Source organism: Falco cherrug, chromosome 15, assembly GCF_023634085.1.
Source record: "Falco cherrug isolate bFalChe1 chromosome 15, bFalChe1.pri, whole genome shotgun sequence".
Lineage (NCBI taxonomy): Eukaryota > Metazoa > Chordata > Aves > Falconiformes > Falconidae > Falco > Falco cherrug.
The window spans coordinates 12,367,635-12,388,532 of record NC_073711.1 but is presented as its reverse complement, the minus strand read 5'-3'; the positions used below and the strand labels follow the sequence as shown (position 1 = coordinate 12,388,532).

At 50.1% G+C, this 20,898-nt stretch overlaps 1 protein-coding gene across 2 annotated transcripts in view; it reads left to right on the top strand.

The window, feature by feature from the left end:
* Positions 1-3,167: 3,167 nt before the first annotated feature.
* LOC102058895 (gamma-aminobutyric acid type A receptor subunit theta) overlaps positions 3,168-20,898 on the top strand; it is a 75,031-nt gene continuing 57,300 nt past the window's right edge. For both annotated transcript variants that reach the window (XM_005439980.3, XM_005439979.4), the window contains exons 1-2: positions 3,168-3,629; positions 7,682-7,770. In XM_005439980.3, the coding sequence (XP_005440037.1) occupies positions 3,550-3,629; positions 7,682-7,770 (169 nt within the window). In that variant the 5' untranslated portion in view covers positions 3,168-3,549. The remainder of the gene's footprint in view (positions 3,630-7,681; positions 7,771-20,898) is intronic.

Below are 20,898 nucleotides of genomic sequence, written 5' to 3'. Positions count from 1 at the left end.
AGCACAAATGTCACCACTTGTGAGCATAATTTTTCCTCTTCATGTATGCCTCTGACATTTGCTTTCCACTTACCTTTTTGTCAGTAACATGCAATCATAGCTGGTGGGAGAGAGCAGTGCTAAGGGGTCAGAAAAGGGGGGGACTGGAAGGGCCCAGGGGGGGCTAAATGGGGCCTCTGGTGCCCAGAGCCTTGGCAGAGGCAAATGCTTCTTGTCTCCCCAAGAGCTCCGCCCTGGTACCCAGCAACTTAATTCAGAGTAAGTGCTTCAGAAACACACCGCTGCCAGGAGACCTGTGTGTTGGCAGCAGCAAATGAGGTAAATACCGCACCTGAGCAGTGGCAGGCACCCGAGAGGCACTGGGGCAGCTCATCCCAGACTCGGGGCTCCTGGTGGTACACACACACATTGGGAGATCTTGGAGGACCCTAGCATATCCATGCCATGGCTGGCTGTGCCCTGCACTGCAGAGCCACCAGGCGTGCCATGTGAGGCACAAGTGACCACGAGGAGACAAACTGCTCTGTGGGAATGGTGGGACCAGGTGCTTTTCACATTGGGGCTGAGCCTGACCAAGCGCAGCCCAGGTCTGTTGGGCTGGTTCCTCTTCTTCAACAGGTACATGGGGAAACCCTATTGCTTTGACCTGTCTGCCCCCAGCCCTTTAGCAAAGGTGAACTCCTCAGCCACAGGAATCGGGGAGCTGCAAGCTTCGGGGGGAGTTGACAAAGCATGTATTGCTCATGATACCAGGGCATGTCAAAGCTAGGGCATGTCCTGAGGGCGCACACCCTTGGCACAGCGGGCAGCCCACCGCCGAGAGCCTAGACAGACAGGCAGTGGTTGCTTCGGGCTACAATGCAGCTAAATAGCACCAGCCATAGCTGGATGTCATGGCTGAGTCCCTGCATCTAACTGCAGCCTGGGAGGCCACAGCAAGCGGTCTGCAGTGAAAGCTCATGACTAGCGTGATACATCCCAACTCCTGACTCTGCACATGCAGGCATATTTGCTGGCATATGACAAGTGCCACTTACCTGCTTTGGCCTCAGAGAAAACACAGCAAGAGATCACTGCTTTCAACTTAACTCATAGAGGTCTGGAGGAACAGGTGTGGTCCAGGGTCTAACCCAAGCTGAGATTGTTTTCTACCAGCCTCAGCAGCAGGTGAGAAGAGTTTTTTCCCTCCTGTTCTAGCACGGCCTCATTGCCTATGCAAAACCTTCTTGGAGTCCTCTTCTTCCCCACAAGCCTTGCATGCTGACTGCCCCCAGGACCTCCCTGCTGTGACAGAAGCCACAGGGAAGAAGGTCTAAGCTGTGACATCAGGATAGTGCATCACACAACCCAGCTTTTCCTTGTTTTAATGTCTCTGCATCACAACAGCTCAGTCTGGCCTGCAATGGGGAAGCTCTTCAAAATGGTCACTCTCTACCCTCCTTTCTGGGAGAAGGAGTTGCAGAGCATGTGGTCTGTAGCATGCCTCTGATAAGGAAGCCATGAAGAGCCATGCCAAGCACAAGGGAAGGGAGCGTTACAAACCCCAGAGCCAAGGATTTGCCCAGCGAGGGCAGATGTCCCTGCAGGGAAGGGCAGGACAGGGGTGCTGCCCGGCAGCCACTGTGCCTGTGGTGGTGCCTCTCCAGAGGCATTTTGGACATCACCCTGCTGAGCTGCAGTGACACATCTGCTCTGCACTCTTGGCCCAGAGGGCTTTGGAAACCATCCACACACAGGTGTCAGCCAGTGACAGGGGAGGGGAGACTTACCTCTTCAGAGGGTCTACTCTGAGCTGCCAGGCAGGTTCAGAGGAGACAGCATCTGGGATGATCTTGGCATGAGAGCTTGGACATTTCCTCCTTGAGCCATGTCTTCTGCTCTGTGTTCAAAGTACTGCTGGATCTCTTTTATTTCCTAGGAAAAAAATCCTCCATGGAAATACATTACTGCGTGCCTGATGTAGAGATGTAGACCTCCTTAATTATATTACTTTTTCAAGATAAAGATCAGAAACTGATGCACAGGAGATTGTGACTGTGAAGATTTCTATGGCTGCAAAGCCACAGCACCAGGAGCTGATCCTCAGCAGTATTTCTAAAAGTTCAGGCTCCCTTTTCCCACAAACTATGGTACCCATAAGACAGCACCCTCCAGGGAAAGCTGAACATCTCTGCTGAGCTGGGCTTCCCTGGCCTGGGGAAGCCTTCAGCCCCACTAGAGGCTTCAGATCTTCCCCAGTGCCCCAGGAGGAGGCCACTAGGTCACTCTGCCCCATGGCATAGAGGGAGTCTCAGTACATCACCTTCTTTTTTATCTCTGTGGCTGAAGGAAGAAGCTCAGCTTTTGCTGATCACACTGTTTTAGGCAACCCCAGCACCCATCAGTGCTTGTAGCTGAGCCACTCTAGTCCAGGCGCATCCCCCCGCTTGCCAAAATGCTATCACCTTTCCTATCCTCTCCCCTGCTCCCAAATCCCTGGGAAAAAAATAAAAAAAAAGAAAAAAAATTCCCCTCTGCAAGCCAGCAGGGGTTAATGTTGTCAGCCATGACGTCAGGATCCCAATTTGTCCGGAGAGTCCCCCTCCCCATCCACAAACTCCCTCTCTCCTCCCCTCCTCTTGTGACTTTGCAATGAGCAGCAAAACTCCACAGGAGCTGCGGCAACAGCACTAGGGAGACATCAAGTCCTCCCTCGGAGAGCAGCTCTTTCCGCAGACAGGGATTTATTTATTTTCTACACATGCATATATGTATTTATTTATTTACTGGGTTGTATTTGTTTTTCCTTTTTTTTTTTAACCCTTTCAGAAAAGCCCCAAACCTTCCAATTGATGAGCCTGAGATTTCCCTAAAAAATAACTGCACAGTGGGATTGGGTTGCTTCCCCTTCCCCCTCGGAAAATAAAGAAGGAAGGGGGAGCAAGTAGGTAAAATCCAGAATAAAATCATATTGCTAGATAACTCACACCTCCCCCCTCACACACACACACACACACACACACACACATACACTCTCTCTCTCTCTCTCTCTCTCCTCCTCCTCCTCTTCTCTGAAGGTGGGTAGCAGGAGCCATGCAACATCTGCAGAACCGGATGGCAAAAGAGCAGGAGGAAAAATAATCCAAGTGGAGTGCTCAGGGGACACTGAGTTCTTTTTTTCTTTTTCTTTTTTTTTTTTTTTTTCTTTTTTCTTCTCCTTCTTCTGCATACCTGTGAGATTCGATTTCACATTTTGCTGAGCCCATTTTGGGGCATTTTATTTTTCTTTCTCTTGGGATTTTCTCCATTGCCAGAGGATGTCTCTTGTTGAGAGGATGCTGAAAGGAAGAAGAAACGAATTCTTTGACTGGCACTGAAGGAGGGGGGGGGGGATATTTTTCCCCCACATTTTTAATTTTTTTTCATTATTCTTTTTCTCTAGGAAATCATTAACTGGGGGGGGTTGGTTTCTTTTTTCCCTCCCCCCCTTTTTTTGGAGGGGGATTTCACAAGATCAGTCCTTTCCCCTCCCCTCCAAAGATTTTTTTTTCATCCTTCGTCTTTGTGGAAATGTGGACATTTCAGGCAGACAGATTGAGTGGAATTGTCTCTGCTTTAGCAGCTCTTTGTCTCGCCTGCTGTGCGCAAAGGTAAGGATTGCGATCCCAGGCTGCAGGGACAGGGGGGCTGACACAGGATTTGTTTGTTTTGTTTGGGGTTTTCTCCATCGATCTGTATGTGGGGAAGGGGAGGGGGTTCTTTCCCCAAATTGCTTCCCCTGCTGCCTGCTGCTGTTATTTCCCAGTCCGTGTCATTTTAGGGGGAGGAGGGATGCTCATACATGAGACGTGGAGCAGGCTCTCTGCAGACGGAGCCCACCTACCAGCCCGCTTGCAGCGTGTGCCCCCCCCACCCCCCCACCCGTACGCGACCGGGGGGAAAATGGCAAAATGAAGTGTTTTGCTGAGGAACATGGTGTCCGTAGGAGCCGAGGGAGTGCATGGCACCAAGCTGTGGGCATACGCACCCCGGCGCAGGGCTGCCTTGGCCATGCCGGGGTCTGCACACACACAGGCAGCCACACTCACATCCAAGCGTGCTGTGCCTGTACCAAAGCTCTGGCTCTGCGGTGTACGGGAGGCAATGCCTACGTCTGTGCCTCCACACAGATTTATGGCATGCAACAGAATCATCTGTGGGCGCAGTCCCTTCAGATACATCCCTGCATGTGCACATTCATGCATGCCCGTTTGGGTGCACACACATGTGTATCACAACACACCTACAGAGCACAGCACGCTTTACCTGCTCTGCGCATAGCCGTGTAAATGTTTGCACTAAACCCCTGCATATTCGAGCTGCAGCTATTCCTGGTATATGCCTTGAGCACCGAGTGCTCCAAGCAACCAGAGGTGCAGGCACTCATCCAGCCTGGACAAGGTGTACAGAGCACACCTGTTTGCTCCGACACAGACATTTATTCCCTGCCTTTCACACACGGGAGTAGCGCTGCCTACTCCTCCTCACCCTCCCTCCTCACACATGCGGGCAGGTGGGTTTCTACCTCTGTGCCAATGGCGTGCATGAAGTCTGGTGGGGGGGGGGGGGGGGGAAGCTGTGGCATCTCCTTGCTCAGCCATGCACACCGAGCGGTGTGTTCCTGAAGCACACATGCAGATCCCTGCACAGGCTTCAGATCTGTATATACAGAGATTTATGTTCCCACAGTTATAAACATGCACATGCGCAGATTCATGCCCACCTTACCCACACCATTCATGCATGGTTCCACTGTGTATGGGCGCATACACAGGCATGTATAGAGGCAGTGTCCAAGCAAAGGCATAAAGAGCAATGCACATATCAAAAGGCTTTGCTCAGATGTGTCCTTGAATGTGTGCTTATATCTGCTTATGTCCAGGACTAGCATTCATGTATAGTCTGCGTGTATATCTGTGCACACCTTGGAGACCAGCCACTCTCCCATGTGCACATGCCTTCAGCTACTCCCACACATCACAGCTAGCAGCATGGTGTGCATATATGTGGATGTTTGGCTGCAAGTGTATGTGTGTATGCAAAGCACATGCACATCCACACATTATCAGGGACACAGTACTCAAAAATTCAGTTCACAGCCTGGATGTACGTGCTCCCTAAGCGGATGCAGACCCATATTTGCCAGGAATAGCACTTACATGCAGCTGCTCGCCCACAGCTGGGCAAATGTACAACTTGCATGTTTGGTGGGAGGGACTTGGCTTTTTGGATCAAAAGGAGCCCTGAGAGGCAAGAGACCTTGCCCTTAATTATGATGCCAGTTTATGCCCTCACTGGGCCAACTTGTAGCTGATGAGGAGGAAAGAGCCCATATATCCCTCTTCCTGCTCTTCCCCTTTCTGTATGGCCCCTGGCACATTGGTCACTGTCTGCCTCAATTTCCTTGCTATATTAAGGAGTAACACTGCTTCCTGAGTTTATGTCCTGTGTGAAGCTAAAGAGAGGTGTCTAAATCCCTTGAGAAATACGTACTGGCTATATTATAAATATGGAAATCTATGTACCTAGGAATGACTGTCTAGAAATGAACAAATGCTGGTGCACATTACTAATCCATGATGAGCACGTATACACAAACATGTTGCAAAACCTCACACACCTGCGTAGAAATCCACAGGTGCAAGCAGACCTTGCAAGCCGAGACACAGTGTTGTGAAAATGTCCACCTGTGTGCACCTCTCTGGCCTTTTTACAGTTATTAAAGCAATGCAATGAAGAGCTGTACCCCTCTAAGGTGCATGCTCTGGAGTACAGCTCAGATACTTCCCTCCCCAGCACAAGTGCTGAACAGTTTGCCCGTGCACCAAAGCTGGGCCTGGGAAGTGTGCTGTCTCACATTTGCACATGCCTGCGTGGTGGAGAAATCCCTGCACACACACAGATTGTGCACCCAGAGCTTTAATGCATGACCAGACTCCCCAGTGGTCCCAAATGCCTCCACCCACATTTGTACTGAGAGTCTGAACACCTGGGAACCCAGTCTCAGGCACCCACAAATGCCTGTTTCTGTGCTCCTGCATAAATTCTGTGTCCACAGTTCAGTGTCCCATCATAACCCAATGGATCTGCACCCACAGTCACCTCCACACAGACTTGGATGGGGTCACACACGTGCACACATGTTTGTGCATGTTGTACAGATGTACCCTTGAGCTCCAGTGTGTTCATGTGTCTGCATGTTGCGTGTCTGTGCACAGACAGGGAGTCCATATATTCTCCATACAGTCAGGAGGGCATGTATGTCTGTGCGTGTGTGTGTGTGTGTGTGTGTGTGTGCAGACACACAGATGTGTCCGTGCAAACCCCGGTGTCCAGTGAGGCACGGGGCTGGCTGGCAGAGGTAGTGCTATGGTGCAGCTTTGCAGCTTTACTTGGATGGATGTGTGAGGCGGTGTTGACAAGGAGACATGCTGTTGTGGTGGGTGACTGCAAAGAGCAGCAGTTGTCACCGGCAGGGTCTCTATTCTCATGCAAAGCAGGGGATGAGGGTGGCACAGAGCCTGGGTATTCAGGTAGAAAACCTATATACCCTGCAGCACTGAATAGGTTCAATATTTTTAGCATCCTCTGCTTTCTGGTTTTCCACCTTCAGTTTTGCTTTGGCTCTTGGGCTGTTTTTAGAGGGAGCTCCCTCCTTGCTGAAATGGCTAGAGGAGCTGGAGCAGCTTTAGGGAGGACGCCTGCCCACCTCCACCCCCCCTCCGTGTGCAAGTCAGGGGTTTGGGAGGGGAAGGATCACTGCTCTGGCATACAGAGGGAAAGATGGACTCTCCTTCCGTGTCTCTGTCTCTTGATTTGCGTTGCTAAGAAGTCATGGTGATGCTGAGTGACAAAATGAATCTACACGCCAAAGATCAGCTGTATGTTGAGGCCATAGGACAAAAGGAGGGTTGCTTTTTCAATAATATGAAGGAATACCTGGGTGCATTGAGAAGCAGAGGTTGCACTGGTGTGTGTGACAGTGCAGGGTGCCTGCGAGGGGGGACTTGTCTAGTAGGGACCTCAGTGCGTTGACAAGTCTGTGCTGTGTGTTGTGAGACCAGGAGCAAGTGCCCAGCGTGGCAGGGGAAGGGGAGCGAGCCCTGCGAGAGAGAAGCTGCAGCTGCCCCCTGCATGCCTTGGTGGAACAGAAAGGACAATTTCTTGCCTGCATGTGTGTGTGTGCACCCACCTACGGGCAGGGCACAGTGATGTGCCCTGAGTGTCTGGGTTGGTGGCCAGGGGGAAAGTGTGAGTGGTGAGCGGTGCCTGCACTGAGGGGTGCAAGAGCCCAGTGGGACTGCTGGGATGCAGGCACACACCAGGTGGGAGCATGGGGGGATGGAGTCTGGGGTACCTACAAGTCATGGTGAGCCACAGAAGAGGAGCCTGCTAGGACTCCTGTGCCACACCCCAGGATGGTTTAGGAGCCCTGGCAGCCCTGCGGCGCTCATGTGCAGGTTGGGGGCTGAGAGCTGTGCCTGGGACAAAATATGAGTGAGAAAAGGAAACAGGGAGGCTCTGCCCATGGCTGGGGTGTCTGTAGCACACATGTGGTGCCATGGGGCACGAGGGATGCTGTGGTGGTACTGCCTGGCCAGGACCCCTTCCCACAGGCTGGTGGAACACAGGATGACGAGGACTTTCTTCTTTTGTCTTTCAGCCCATCCACTGGGAATATTTCTGTGGTGAAAGAGATTGTGGACAAACTGCTGAAGGGCTATGACGTCCGACTCAGGCCTGACTTTGGAGGTATGGTGACAACCAGTTGTGGGGAGCAGAGCATGTGGGCCATCACATGTCTGTGCTGCCAGTTTGGGCACTCACAGCACACACTGACCTCATGAAACACTCCCATCTGATGTCTCCTACCCTCCCCTGTTTGCTAGTCCTCATCTCTTTATTGCCTTCTCCCTCACATTTCTTTCTTGCCTTCTGGTTTCCATCCTCCTCTCACTGGCTCTTCTCCTCTTGCTGTCACACATTTTTGCAGACAGTTGGGTTGTCCATGGTATGATGTTTCTGGGGATATGTTTCTGGGGCAGAGACACTCTGCTTTTCATGTACTCCAGAATTTTGTCCATCACAGACAACAGGTCATCCCTTCTCCACTTCTGTTCCCCATGCCAGATATTTTAGCTCTTTTCCCTGCAGAGGGTTGGGGTCATCATTGGCAGGGCTGTTGGGTGGTCTGCCAGGCTGCCCTCTCAGCAACAATATAGGATAAAATATTCCCTGGGGAGCCGGTGTCCTGGCTGGTATTCAGGAGGAGATGTGAGGAGGTGCAAGAATCTGCAATTCCTCTCTTGTGTCCTGTGAACAAAAAGGAGAATGGGAAGGGCCTTCTCTTTGTTGTCCTCGTGGAGATGAAATACGAAATAATCCTTGGGTACCGTCATACTCCAGGGCACAGTTGAGGTCCATTTGTTGGGGAGAAGCAGGTAGTGGAGAACTACAGCTGACTGCACAGAAAGGGGGTTTTGGAGGGCTTCTGGCTTCAGCCTGCCGAGCTTGGCTGTTTTCAGTCTTCTCTGAGCAATGCGATTTCCTCCTCATAAGGAGATGTGTGGGATTGCGGGATCTTCAGCCTGCAGGAGAACAGGAACCACATTGAGATGTCCTCCAGATGACTGCTGGGAAGCAGATTCATGCTTGTGCTCTGGATGGGGAGAGATGCCAGGGCCAATTCCGTGGTGATACAAGGGAGGAGTTTTCTCACAAAGGGCGTGATCCAGAGCTCCTTGAAATTGGGGGTAGAGGAATAATCCCACTAATTTCATCAAATTTTGAAGTCACCCCAGTGTATTCCAGTTTCCCATGACCCCATGAATGAACCTGTTCCTGAAACATTTGATTTTCATGCACCCCATCCAAACCTGCCCCCAACCACTCGCTGCCCCTTCCCCTTCAGCAGAGACTGCATTCCCTCCTCACACACACTGCCCACACTGCCCTCGCCACCATGCTCTGCCCTGGAACGGAGCAGAGAGCTCAGGTGGCTGCACCAAGTGCTGTGAGGCCTTGGCCTCAGGAAGGACTGTGGGGTGGGGGAGATACTCACCCCTCCATAGTGCGCAGAAGCATCTGGGTGATCACTTCAGTGCAGTGGGTGAGCCCCTTTGGAGGAGCTTGCAGCAGCCCACAAGGAAACAGGGGTTGCCCCCTCCCCCTTCTTTCCTTTGGACATGGGATAGGGCTGGATTTGATTTAATGACTCTGTCTGGGAAACATGAAATGTCCCTATTATCTGACCAGCCCAAATCACAGGAATTGGTGCAGTCACATTTTATGAGGGGGAGAACTGCAGAGATGACATAAAAACTGCAAGAAAACCATCTTGTAAGCCACTGAGATGATTATGATACAGTAAACCAGTAGGTGATCTGGCTCCACGGAGGCACAGAACAGAGGGGTGCAGAGGGGAGCCACGGGGCTGGAGGTCCAGCAGCCCACGTCCACTTCACAGCCTGTGTGCGCTGATGCCAGGTCCCCAGGGCATCCAGCCACCCCCGCAGGACACGGGCCACCCCTTCCTTCAGCCTGGGCAAGGCAGCACGGGGCTCTGTGCGGGCGGTACTGCTGACCCTGCCAGCCTGTGCAGTGCACGGGCTGGGCTCAGCGGGCACTGCGTCCTTCCTGACTGCAAAATGGATGGTTTTGGGCAACCGTTGCATTTTGTTTGATGTTACTCTGAATTCCCAAAGTAGAAAACTGCTTTTTCCCCTCACTCAAGCAGAGAATTAGAAAGATGACAGTAACCCTCATTCCTGCACTCATCTCACTGTTGCCTTGCACCCCTTTTTGTCCTTCCCTTTGCTCATAAATGTGAAGTCCTGGCTGGCAGCACCAGTGACCGTGCTCTCAGCATGTCTGCCCCCCTCCCCTGAGGATAAGCTTATCTGGAAAAAATTGCCCCTGCATCATTTACAGTAGAGGAGAGGGTGAGCTAAGAGGTGAGTCTGAAAGCTGGAGATCATTAGCATTACAACCCCGGGGAAAAGGGGTGGAAGTTTCCTCGCTCCACTGCTGTCCCCAGAGCTCACCAGTTCTCTGAGATTTTGGTCCAAATGCATTGTTAGGAGAAATCCAGTAGGATCATTCCAGGACGTGTCTAACCCTTTGTGGCTTCAAGCTCATCCACAGCTGGGTTGTGGAGAAGGTGAAGTTCCCCCCAGTAAATTGTGGGCAGCTGGAAAAGGCACGCTTTGGGCGAAGCCCTGGAACCTGTGTGTATGCAGACCTGCTGTCTCTCAGGGGTGTGTGGGGCTGGACCGAACCCCAGTTCCACCCACTGGAGGACTGGGCTGTTCTCGAGAACACTGCCCTACAGCCTGCCTTGTGCTCCTCCTGGACTGTCCTGCCTCCCCTTGACTGCCTTCCAATCTAGGCAAGATGGGTATAAGCCATCTCTGCTGGGGGAGGCGATCACTCTTCACCCACTTGTGCTCTAGCCCCAGGAGGACCAGTCATGGTGAGCTGTGAATGGGCAAGACAGCATCTCAGAATGGTGGCAGGTCCTCCTTGGAGCTGCATGACCTGGAGGAATGGCATGGGGCTGTCTCAGGGCTGTCCCAGCAGTGACCAAGGCAGCTAGCTGCCTGCAGGAGTGGACTGGAGCAAAGCAGCTACCACTCAGTTGCCTGTGAACCAGGCTCAGCTGCCTCAGAGTGCACCTCTACAAGCCAGAGTCCTTGGCCCTCTGCAGCTCACAGATGAGGGCACTGGGGGCAGGGGAGGTCAGAGCAGCTGGTGCTGGGCACCCCAGAGGTGTGGGCAGAGAAGGGTCCTTCCCAGACTGATTCCTATATGATAAATGCTGCCCACAAAGCAATAAACCAGGCTGCTCGCCATGCCCTCCCTTCCTCCCCTCTCTGCTCTTTCCCCGCTTGCTTTCCCCATGTGTTCCTCCTACAGGAGTGTTTCCTTCTTGCCATCCTCCTCCCACATCAGTGCCTGGTGGCAATCACCTCTGCACTGTCCTCACCTCTGCACCCTGGGGTGCCTCCTCTGTGCACCCATGGCTGCTGCCCACAGAGCAGGAGGGGGCTGGGCTGGGGACTTTGGCTGTTCCCATGTACCATTTATGATCCTTGCCATGGTGAAGCAGATCTTGCACCTCACAACCTTTCTAAGAGAGACAGTGCTTCCACGGCACAGCAGCTCTGGGCTGCCCTCCTCATTCCAGCGCCTACACTGTCCCTGGGATGTGGTGCTTCAACAGCTCCAAATGCAACTCACAGCTCCCCAGTCCTCTTTTTTTTTTTGAGAGAGAGAGAAAGAGAACTCCGACTAATGCCAAAAGGAGGACAGGCCTGCTGGGGATTGCAGTTCACTTTTTAATTTTGAGATGCCTCGTTAGCTCTGGGCTGAGCTGAGTGGCTGAGAAGCATCAGCCACTCGCTCTCCTCCCCTCTTCCCCACCCTCTTGGAAACCCATTAGGCCGATGAGCAGGTCGGCTCTCAGGGGTGGTTCTGTGGCAATGAGTATGACGTGCTCATCTGGGGAGCTGGACTGAATGGGGGGGGGGACACGGGAGAAAGGGGGAAAGTTGCAGCCATGTGGTGGTGATGGAAAAACCTGGGAGCAACTCCTCCAGAAAGCTGTTCTGGCTCAGTGGGGGCAGCCCAGGGGGGTCAAGCACCAGGAGAGGTGGAGGGGCTAGCATTGAAGGGTCTGCAGGTCCATTGGTCCTTGGGGCACAGGTGATAAACCCTTCCAGCCTGGGGGGCCCTGGACAGTCCCCTCAGCCAGTCCCCCAAGCCCTGGTGTAGCACACCACGTTGGAAAGATGTGGGACAGCGGCAGAGTGGGACTGTAGGGACCACAACACCCAGTTTTCATGGGCTGAGCAAGGAGATGATCTGGGACCAAAAGGGCAGAGGGTCATCGTAAAGCAGGTCTAAGCCATTTGGCCAGTGGTGAAGATCTGGAACAGCTTTGGAGGAAGGATTTGCAGGGTAGGAAGAAGATCTAGCCAGGGCTCTTGGATACTGAAGAGGGAGATGTCTGTCCTGGTACTGCAAGATCAGCAACTATGCCGAGCGAGGTCTTTTGGCAGGGTGTGCTGGGGAGCCTGCTCCTCTCTGGGGGAGCACGCAGTGTATCTCACAGGGAGATCAAATCATGGGCGGGTGTCATCCAGTTGGCCCTGGCCAGGGGGAAGGACATTATGGGGAGCAATGTTTGGTGGGTATATTGCAAGCGCAATAATCACACCACAGTAAGACAAGCAGGATGCTCACGATTTAGGACTGTATGAGCAGGGGATGCTGCAGATCAGGTCTGGGAAGCATTGCAGGGCCATGGGTGGGGGAGAGAAGGAGCTTTCAAAGCAGCACCCTGGTTCTTGTAGGTACTCTTAGACACTCACTTTCAGAAACATTAGTTCCATAGGAGGAAAAAAAAAAAGAAAGAAGGAGGGGGGGGGAAAGAAAGCAAACAAAGACCTTGTTGCCCCAGGGTAAGAATTCAGTGAGGGAATGGCAGGAGGATCCCACTTGAAGCTCAGTGACTCAGCTGCTCTCTGTTGGTGCAACATTTCCAGCCCAAAACTTAACAACAGTTTCCAGCAGCTGGCTCCGCTTCTCATGAGTGGATGGAAAGGGGACCCTTTATGGTTTTCCAGCATCATTTACAGATCTCGTTAGCCAAAAGCAAGGTGAGGGCATTCTTTGCTCCTTGCATCCAGCCCACCTAGAGTGCTGGGTTCCTAGTGTTTCTCCTGGGTGTTGTGCACAGTGTCTGAGAATGACTGGTAAAAAAAAAAAGAATGACTGGGAAGCCCTCAGGATTACACAGTAAATCCCGTGTTTTCATGCCTGTGGAGCCAGCAGCTTTCCCTGCCCCATTTTTAATTCAAACTTCCCTAAGGAGAATTAGTGCTTCGGGGGTCTTGAACTGAAACGAGCCTGTGTCCTGCTCCTCATTTGCTCTGTGGCATGGATCTGGCTCCCCAGCCCTTGTCACCCTTGCCCAGTCTCACCCCTCCTCCTTTGACACCCAACCCCCTCCTTAGCTGTAATATCTTGGCCTCCCTCCTCTCTCTCCCCTGCCCCTCCTGCCCTTAGCCCCTCTCTGCTCCACCACACCTGAACCCTCTTGGGGACCTGCCTGCCCCCACCTCCTGCTTGTTCCCCAGCATTTCTCCTTCAAAGTCCTCTCCAAATTCCATGAACCTGGGGATGAAACCCTCAGCCCTTCCCTGCATAACAGCACCACTTGAAACCCAGAACTGTAAAAATAAATGATTGCTGATGCATAAAGTGTTGCAGTGAAGCATCGTCAGTAGTTCAGGGCTCTGAAACTGGCGGAGCTGGCAGGCTGAGCGGCTGCGCTGGCTGGCACGAATGCAGCAGGAGGTGGAGGGGGGCCCAAGCCCTGGCCCACCAGCCCTGTGTGGCTGGAAACAGCTAGTCTTAGTGGTCCTGTACTGGAAGGAATGGGAATTTGGTTTCTTACGTAGTCAAGGCTGGTGGTATTGCACATTGTTATGGCTTCCTGAAAATGTCCCTGTTTTCCATTGCATGTAAGGTTCAGCCACAGTGGTTGTGTTTTTTTCCGTGCAGCTGGCTTGCTAAGACTTTTTGAAGGGGAGGGGGGAAATTCTAGACAAAATGATGTAGAAATTTCTGACAGCAAGCCGAGGCAACTACATGCTGCGTTTTTTTCCTCTCATAAAATGTTGGGGGATGAAACTGGCAGCACCTCCAGCAGGGCTGGCTCTGGTGCATGTGTAGCAGGCAGGTGCCCAGGACCGCCAATGACCTGGATGGCACAAGCACCGTGGCCCCTCTGCCTCCAGTGCTGGTGCAGCATCCCAGGGTGATGGTGCTGCTGCCGGAGGGCCAGGGTGTGGGGCTGGGAAGGGGCAGCCTGGCAGCAGGGCAGGTATTGGTCCTGAGCTGCTTGTCCCGGGGCAGTAGGAGCTGCAAACTTGCCTTTCTAAGGCTTAGTCCTCAGATCTCCAGCTCTCTTCCCCTCCACTTCTACGGCAAAAATGTTTAAATCTCAGAGCAGCCAGATTCAATTTTCCCTATGCTTCTGAGATGCCTTGAGCCAACTCTTTTGCATGCTTCGGGGCAGGGAATTGAGACTTAGCAGGAAGGGACTCCTGCTGCCACAGCCATCTCCTTCGCTGTCTGCAGGAGAAATTGCCCAAAGCTGGACACAGGGTTAACCTGAAATGCTGCACTTCACAGAGCCTTACTATGGTGGAAAATATCACCCTTCCTTCCCAATACCCTGGCAGGGCAGAGGAGCAGCTCTGGATTTGAAAGCAGAGGGGGGAATATTGAGGAAGCAGAGGGAGGAGCAGTCTGGAGAAGTCTGCAAACCCCGTGTCACCTGGGGCTAAAGAAAAGGTGAATGTGCCACCAGGGCTGCTGGTAGTCCCACCTTCCTTCCTGAGAAAAGGGTGTTAAGAAAAGGATGCTCTTGGTCAGTAAAGCTGGCTGCTGTGCAGCCCTTGCTTCCTCCCCCATTTATGTGACTTCTGGCTCCAGACCGTGGGTCACATCCTCTCTAGGGCTAATCCAGAAGGAAGATGACAACCTCCTGCTGTTGTGTCTTACTTTATTAACTGAAGTGGCAGGAAATGAAAGGATCCAGTCCTTCTTGGGACATATGTGGATGTTAACACATTGCCACATGATAGAATTTCTATTTTTTTCACTTTGCTCTTTTTATAGGAAATACATGCTGTGAAAAGGACTTTGAGGCTGTAGTCAGACACTCAGGACTTCAGAAAAGCCAAAACTGGGATTTCTCCCTGGATCTATATTTGGTCCCCTTGTAAGGGTGCGTCAGGAGGCAAGGTCCAACAGTCGCTTCTTCCTGAACACCTCTGCAGAGCACACAAGAGATGCTGTTTACGCATGGACCTGATCTTTCTTGTTCCCTTCATTCAAGAGGGGGATGGGCTGGGAACATGACAGTGGGGACCAGCTGAGGTGGTCACAGCAGGTGATGAGGACAGGTTGAGCCAGACTGGAGAGAGACGCATGTCTGATGCAAATCCTGGGATTGAGTAGGCAAAGACCATATTGGATTCATGCTTTCTTGACTTCTCTCTATTCAGACCCGCTCACAACACAGAATTTGTTGTTTTTATAATTGTCAGGCACACCAGTACAGCATGAGCGTGTTCACACCTTCCCTCCAAGGAGTCAAAGGTATCCCCTGCTGTGGGGAGCCCAGCCAAAACACCCGATTTTCCAGAATACTTAGCAGCATTGTAGCCAGCACACTGCATGTACGAAGCACAGCTCCTATTGATTTCAGCCACAGCTGTGAGTGCTCAGCCCCAGTGCCCCAAGAGAGAGACATACAGAGTTCATGTAGACTTGTGAGGCTTAGGTGGCTTGCATAGGAAGGAGCGCTGTGACACATCCAGTCCCATCAGTGCTATCCTCCCGTATATAATCCTGCGTCATCCCCAGAGCAAATCCATCCTCTATCAAAGAAAGAAGAGGAATGAACAAGGATCCTGTGGACTGTTTAATTAAGAACTGGCTCCATAAGTTCCATTCAGCAGTGGGCAACCTTCCACCTAACTTTCATCCATTTTATTTTCTCATGCTTTTTTTTTTTTCTTTTACTGCAATAGTGTTTTAGGATATTAGACCAGTCCCTTCCTCCAGTGTGATAGAGCTTGTGAACTTCTTGCTGAATGTTGAACATCTTTGTGTATGCATCTGTGGCCCCACAAGATCCTTGTTGTCCTCCTTCAGAGACAAAAAGCTCTGACACAGGGCAGTAGAGAGAATTTTGGGTAGCATGACAAAGACAGCAATGAAGATGAGTTCCCCTGAGTCTCAGCCCAGAGATAACTGGACGTGGGTTTCTGAGCAATCTGTGTGCCTGCCCTGGAGCTGTGCTTGGTAGTACCAAGCAGTTTCCTGGATTTGGTATCTAGTGGAGGACATGAAGTCTTGCTGTAATCCTTAGGCCAGTATACTTTCACAGGAACTGGAGAAGATGTTGATTCTCATGTTTGTGCCAAAGCCCATGTCAGATAATTTTGCGTGGTTTCCCTCATTCTTTCTTTTCACCCTTGGCTGGTGCAGTCTTTCCCTGGTAGTGCACCATGGCTAGCAAGGGGCTCTGAGATATCTCTCTAAAGAAAGGTATCATAATAATTTTAATAAAGCATTTATTCCATGAATTTTGCCTCTTCTCTTAGTCATAGTTTTTTTATAACTGAATACAATGCACTGAATGATTAGTAGAATAATTCCAATACTTCTTAATTAATTCACTGATTAAAAGCAGATTGTTGTTTATAGCCAGTCTGGAGGTTGTTTGCCCTCTCATCCTGGACCCATCTTCCTCCTTGACCAACGTCTACATAACATTCACCATTTCTGAGATTATTCCTGCTGGTAAACTTGCCTTTGAGGGACTGCCACTGAAAACAAAATTTAAAGAGTGTAAAACCCATTAGTACAAGTTCTTTTGATTACTCAAAACATATTCCCACAGCCCTAGAGCTGTTCATCAGAGCAGCTTTACATATCTGCATTGTTCATTTCCTAAGACTCCCAATATCCCAGTTAGGCAGAAAAATATTTTTAACTCACATAGCATGAACTATAAAAGCCAAGGAATATGCCATAGTTTTACTGCTACATGAAAGAGACTGTGTGTGCATGTCACTTTTCTCACCTATGTCTTGTTCAAAGCAAAACAAGTTGGAGGCTACTAAAGTGTCAGGCTGAACTGATGTAAGATGGCTTTTCAGTGGTAGTGACAGCATTTGGTGCAGGAGTCTGTAAGATCCATTATTGTGGAGAGCTCTTGGTAGGATTTGTTAGGTGTCTATATCCTATAACATATGAAATACCATGCACTTGTTAAAACATGACTAGAAATGTGGACAAGACAAATGATATGCTTAATGATGGGATAAAGCTCATTAAAGGAATTCACAACATGTATGCAAGAAAGAGAGATGTTGGGTGGTGGAGCCCCTATAACATGAACGGATCAGTCAAATAAACAGGTATTCTGGAGATCCAATGATTGATCCTGTTCCCATTAAATGGAAAGAAACTGAGCTCTTCTCAGTCAGCCCTCCCTCCCAGGCTGTGGGAGTGCTGCAGTTTGCTTTGAGCAGGGTATGAATTTCAGGCTGGTTTTGGGAACACTGATCACGCAGTTCCTATAGGCTATTCTTCTTGTTTTGGCACTTACCCTTAGTTCTGTGTCAGAGCTAAAACCTCTTTTTCTTCTCTGATCTTTCCCCTTCCTCTTTCTCCTGCTCTTTGCAGTCCCGCAGGCACAGCGCTGGTAAGTCATTGTGCACTTACTGCGCTTGTGGCAGGGGTGAGCCTCAGCCAGACCTACCACTGCCTGAATTTCCCTCCCAGACCTCAGGACCTCTTAGTTCAAGTCTGGGATGGCTCCGAGTACAGTTAGAGTTGCAGAAGAGCTTTTGTAAAAATTACATCTTTTTGTTCCATATTTATTCTCCCTCAGTGGTTTCCATGTCAAACTTGCTCAGTTTACCAGTCAAAACAAGATATTTCTACCTGCCAGCTCTGCCAGCTCAGCCTGGGCTCTGGAAATCAAACTGTGCTCTCTCTGCTCTGGACATCATCACCAGCCAAAAAGGATTCTCGAATAAGGGCTGAGCTGGATGTGATTTTGATTATGCATGAATATAATTTGTTCTCAGGTAGTATTACAAGCTCTGTGTGACAGATAGCAGCAAGGCTCCTGTGCTGTACAAACATTGACTAACAAATCTTGCCCACCACCTGTGGGGTGATGGGCCACTGCTAGGTCCATTTTACATCTAGGGGACACCAAGAGGGGGCAGGTTGTTGGAGATGACACAGAAAACCTGTGGCAGTGCAAGGAACAGCACTGTGAAATCCTGCTTCCTGGTACTGCTCTTTGCTCATGAGAACAAACCTGGTCACCCTCAGTGCTCTGGTCCACTGCTTGGTCACCAAACCATGACTTTTCCTTCAGCTGTGGTAGCCTGTAAAATCCCCAAACGCAACAGGCAGGTGGGCCCACTTCTTGCTACAGAGAAATGGAAGGGGTATAGCCATAGGGCAGGCTCTTATATGCAATGAGCATTAATTTTTTTCACAAATAGTTCCCCTTCTGGTGGGCAGAGCAGGAGAGCATTCCTTACCATACTTTTCAGAAAAAATGAAATTTTGAAAAGCTGGTCATTGGCTGAATTTTTCAAAAAATTATATGTGGCAGGCAATATATTCACTGCATTGAATCATGTCATATAGTAGAAAAAATGAGAAGGGGTGACGTGGCTATTGCACTAGTTCCAGCCTTCACTCTTCTTCTTCTGTAATGAATCTTCCCATGGACTGTCAGCAGGAAGGGACACCAGAGCCTTGCCTGTCCCAGTGCGAGACTCTGCTCTCTGAGCCTGCAGGGTCATTGCAGCCACTAAAAGCTGTAGTAGGCTTTTACTATGCCCCTACCAAGAGAAAGTAGTGTGCCTTGGTTCCTATGAGAGTTTATCATCCTGTGCTTGCGTTTGGGACTGAGGCTCATCAGTGAGATGTAAGAACATCAGACTGCCCTGTCCTTTTCCACAGGTCATAAAGTCAGCTGTGCTGCAGAACCAGGATGGGTTTTCTGATCAAGAGATTTTTCTAAACACATCTCCCCCGCTACCAGCCACTTCCTGGTGTTCTTGCTCCTCTTTTACAAGTTGACCACAGCAAGACAACCCACCTGCAGGCTTCTTTCTTTAAGGAGCTTTGCATTAGTGAGACCACAGCAGATGATTCCTCTAGGTTGGGGGAAACTTATGCCATGGGAAAGGCCAGGTTCAGGGGCTGCTCCGGGCACTTTAACAGGGAATGTATAAAGAATGGGGCTGCCTACTGCAGGTGGCAAAGCTCTGGGTGTAACATCAGAGGCTGCCAAACCAGGAGAGGAGGTCACCCAGGTTATGGGTGGGAGCTTACTGGTGGGACATTGTCACCTGAAGAAGGAAAACTCCTCCAGCTGTGGAGAAGGTCTGCAGGAAAGTCCAGTCTACTGGCCTCCAGGGAAGGGTCTCAGCTTGGTAGGAAATTTCTGGAAGTGAGTGAGAGGGTAGGCTATGAGCTGAATTTTTCTTCTTATTCTCCTTTCACAGCAAAAATAGAACATTCATCACAAGTTCCCCTACATGTTTTTCTTCCCTATTGCACACTAGCTCCTTGCTAGTATTTGAAGCTAGAGAAAAAAATTTGATGAGTACTCAAGTTAATAATGTGTGATTATTATGTTGATGAATTGCTGGAGATGAATATATATGTAAAAGCTCTGCAAGATTTGATCATCCATGCATCCTGAGTGAAAGCAATTATTTTGGTGAACAAATGGCAGTTAATTCTAGCTTTTAATAAGAGGTGCTGGGGTAAAAGGTAACATTTGTCCTGCTGAATTTCCAAGACACTATTGGAAATCAATCATTACTGAAATGGTGGAAACACCAGTACAGAGGTCAGTCTTTCAAAAATGACCAACTTACAAACTCACATTCTTCTTCCTACAAGACTCTTGCAATCCTCAGTTATCACTGAATTTTGTAAGCTTTTCTGTTTTGAGAAAAAGCAGAACAACCTGAACAAGGCATATCCAAGAGACTCAGAAACTGGGAGATAAAAACATATAATCCCATGTATAACATTTGGAAAGACAAGAGGCTTGTTTGTATGTGTGCTTTGTTTCTCATGATTTCTAACTCAGAGTCATGATTTTAATGTGAATGTCATGGTATTTTCAGGCCTGACTCACTCTTTTTTTTCAATACTTGCTCTGAAAATTGTCCTGACTGTCACTGAGCATAAACTTTGGGCACCGTGCAGCCCCAAAGCTCTGCCTCTGAGCTGAGCCAAAGGCCCTTCTTAGAGTAAGGAAAGGATGAGCGTGCAGGATGGAGAGGTGGTGGTAGGAGGCATCTGAAGTCAACATTAACAAAAGCCCTAGGAGCAGGCTCTGTCAGAAAGGATAAGGTGGGCTCCGGGAAAGGCCTACATCTCTGTAAAGGGCTTGGCAAAAGTAACAAGAAATGAGTGACTTTACCTTGGAGACCCCAGCCATTGACTTTGCACTGTGTTGGGGGGTGAAGGACCATGTCTGGCACCACCAAAAAGTAATCTCGTGGAGGTATGGCAATGGGGCCACAGCAGGGCTATCCCCTGCTGCTCCTGGATGTCCCAGCCCTGATTTCAATATATGTGCCAGTTTGGCATGTCCTGACCTAGCCATCTTCTTTCTCTTCTTCAACTCGGGGGTTAGATGTGGTATCCTGTAAAGGCAAGAGTTCTTAAACAGTCATGAGGCGGTGTGACTGACTCATTAAAAATTGAAAACGGGGAAAAAAAGTGAAATACCTTCTTGTTGTCACTTTGATAAAAATGACAAGTCCAGATATTTTGTTGTTGTTACAAATACTTCCAAGACAGAGTAATGGATTTGATATGAACAGAGAAGCTTGTGTTAACCCATTTAAATTAATTTGGTTCAGCTCATTTTCAGCTAAGGGGATTAGATGGCTCAGGATTTGGCAATGTGTGAGAGTGTTTTCCCAGACAGGTCACATACTCAAGTACAGGCCAGGTCGGCAGTTGTTTGGGGGGTGATGTATCCAGTACACATAAGAGAGAGGCTCCTCCATATAGCAGATGCTTATGGGTATGTGCCAGAAGAGCTCAGCACTGAAAAGGTGGGTCAGGACCTTTGTGCCCTGAGAGGGCTGGTAGGAAGTGAGACAGACTAATGGACAACATAGGAGAAATTTCCATAGCTGTCAGCTGGTATGGAGAAAAAATGGCAAAATGGCCTCACCTGTGTGCCACCCTGGCAGCCTCACCTGAGTGGGGCGGAGGGTCCTGTGGAGGGAGGGAGCTGAG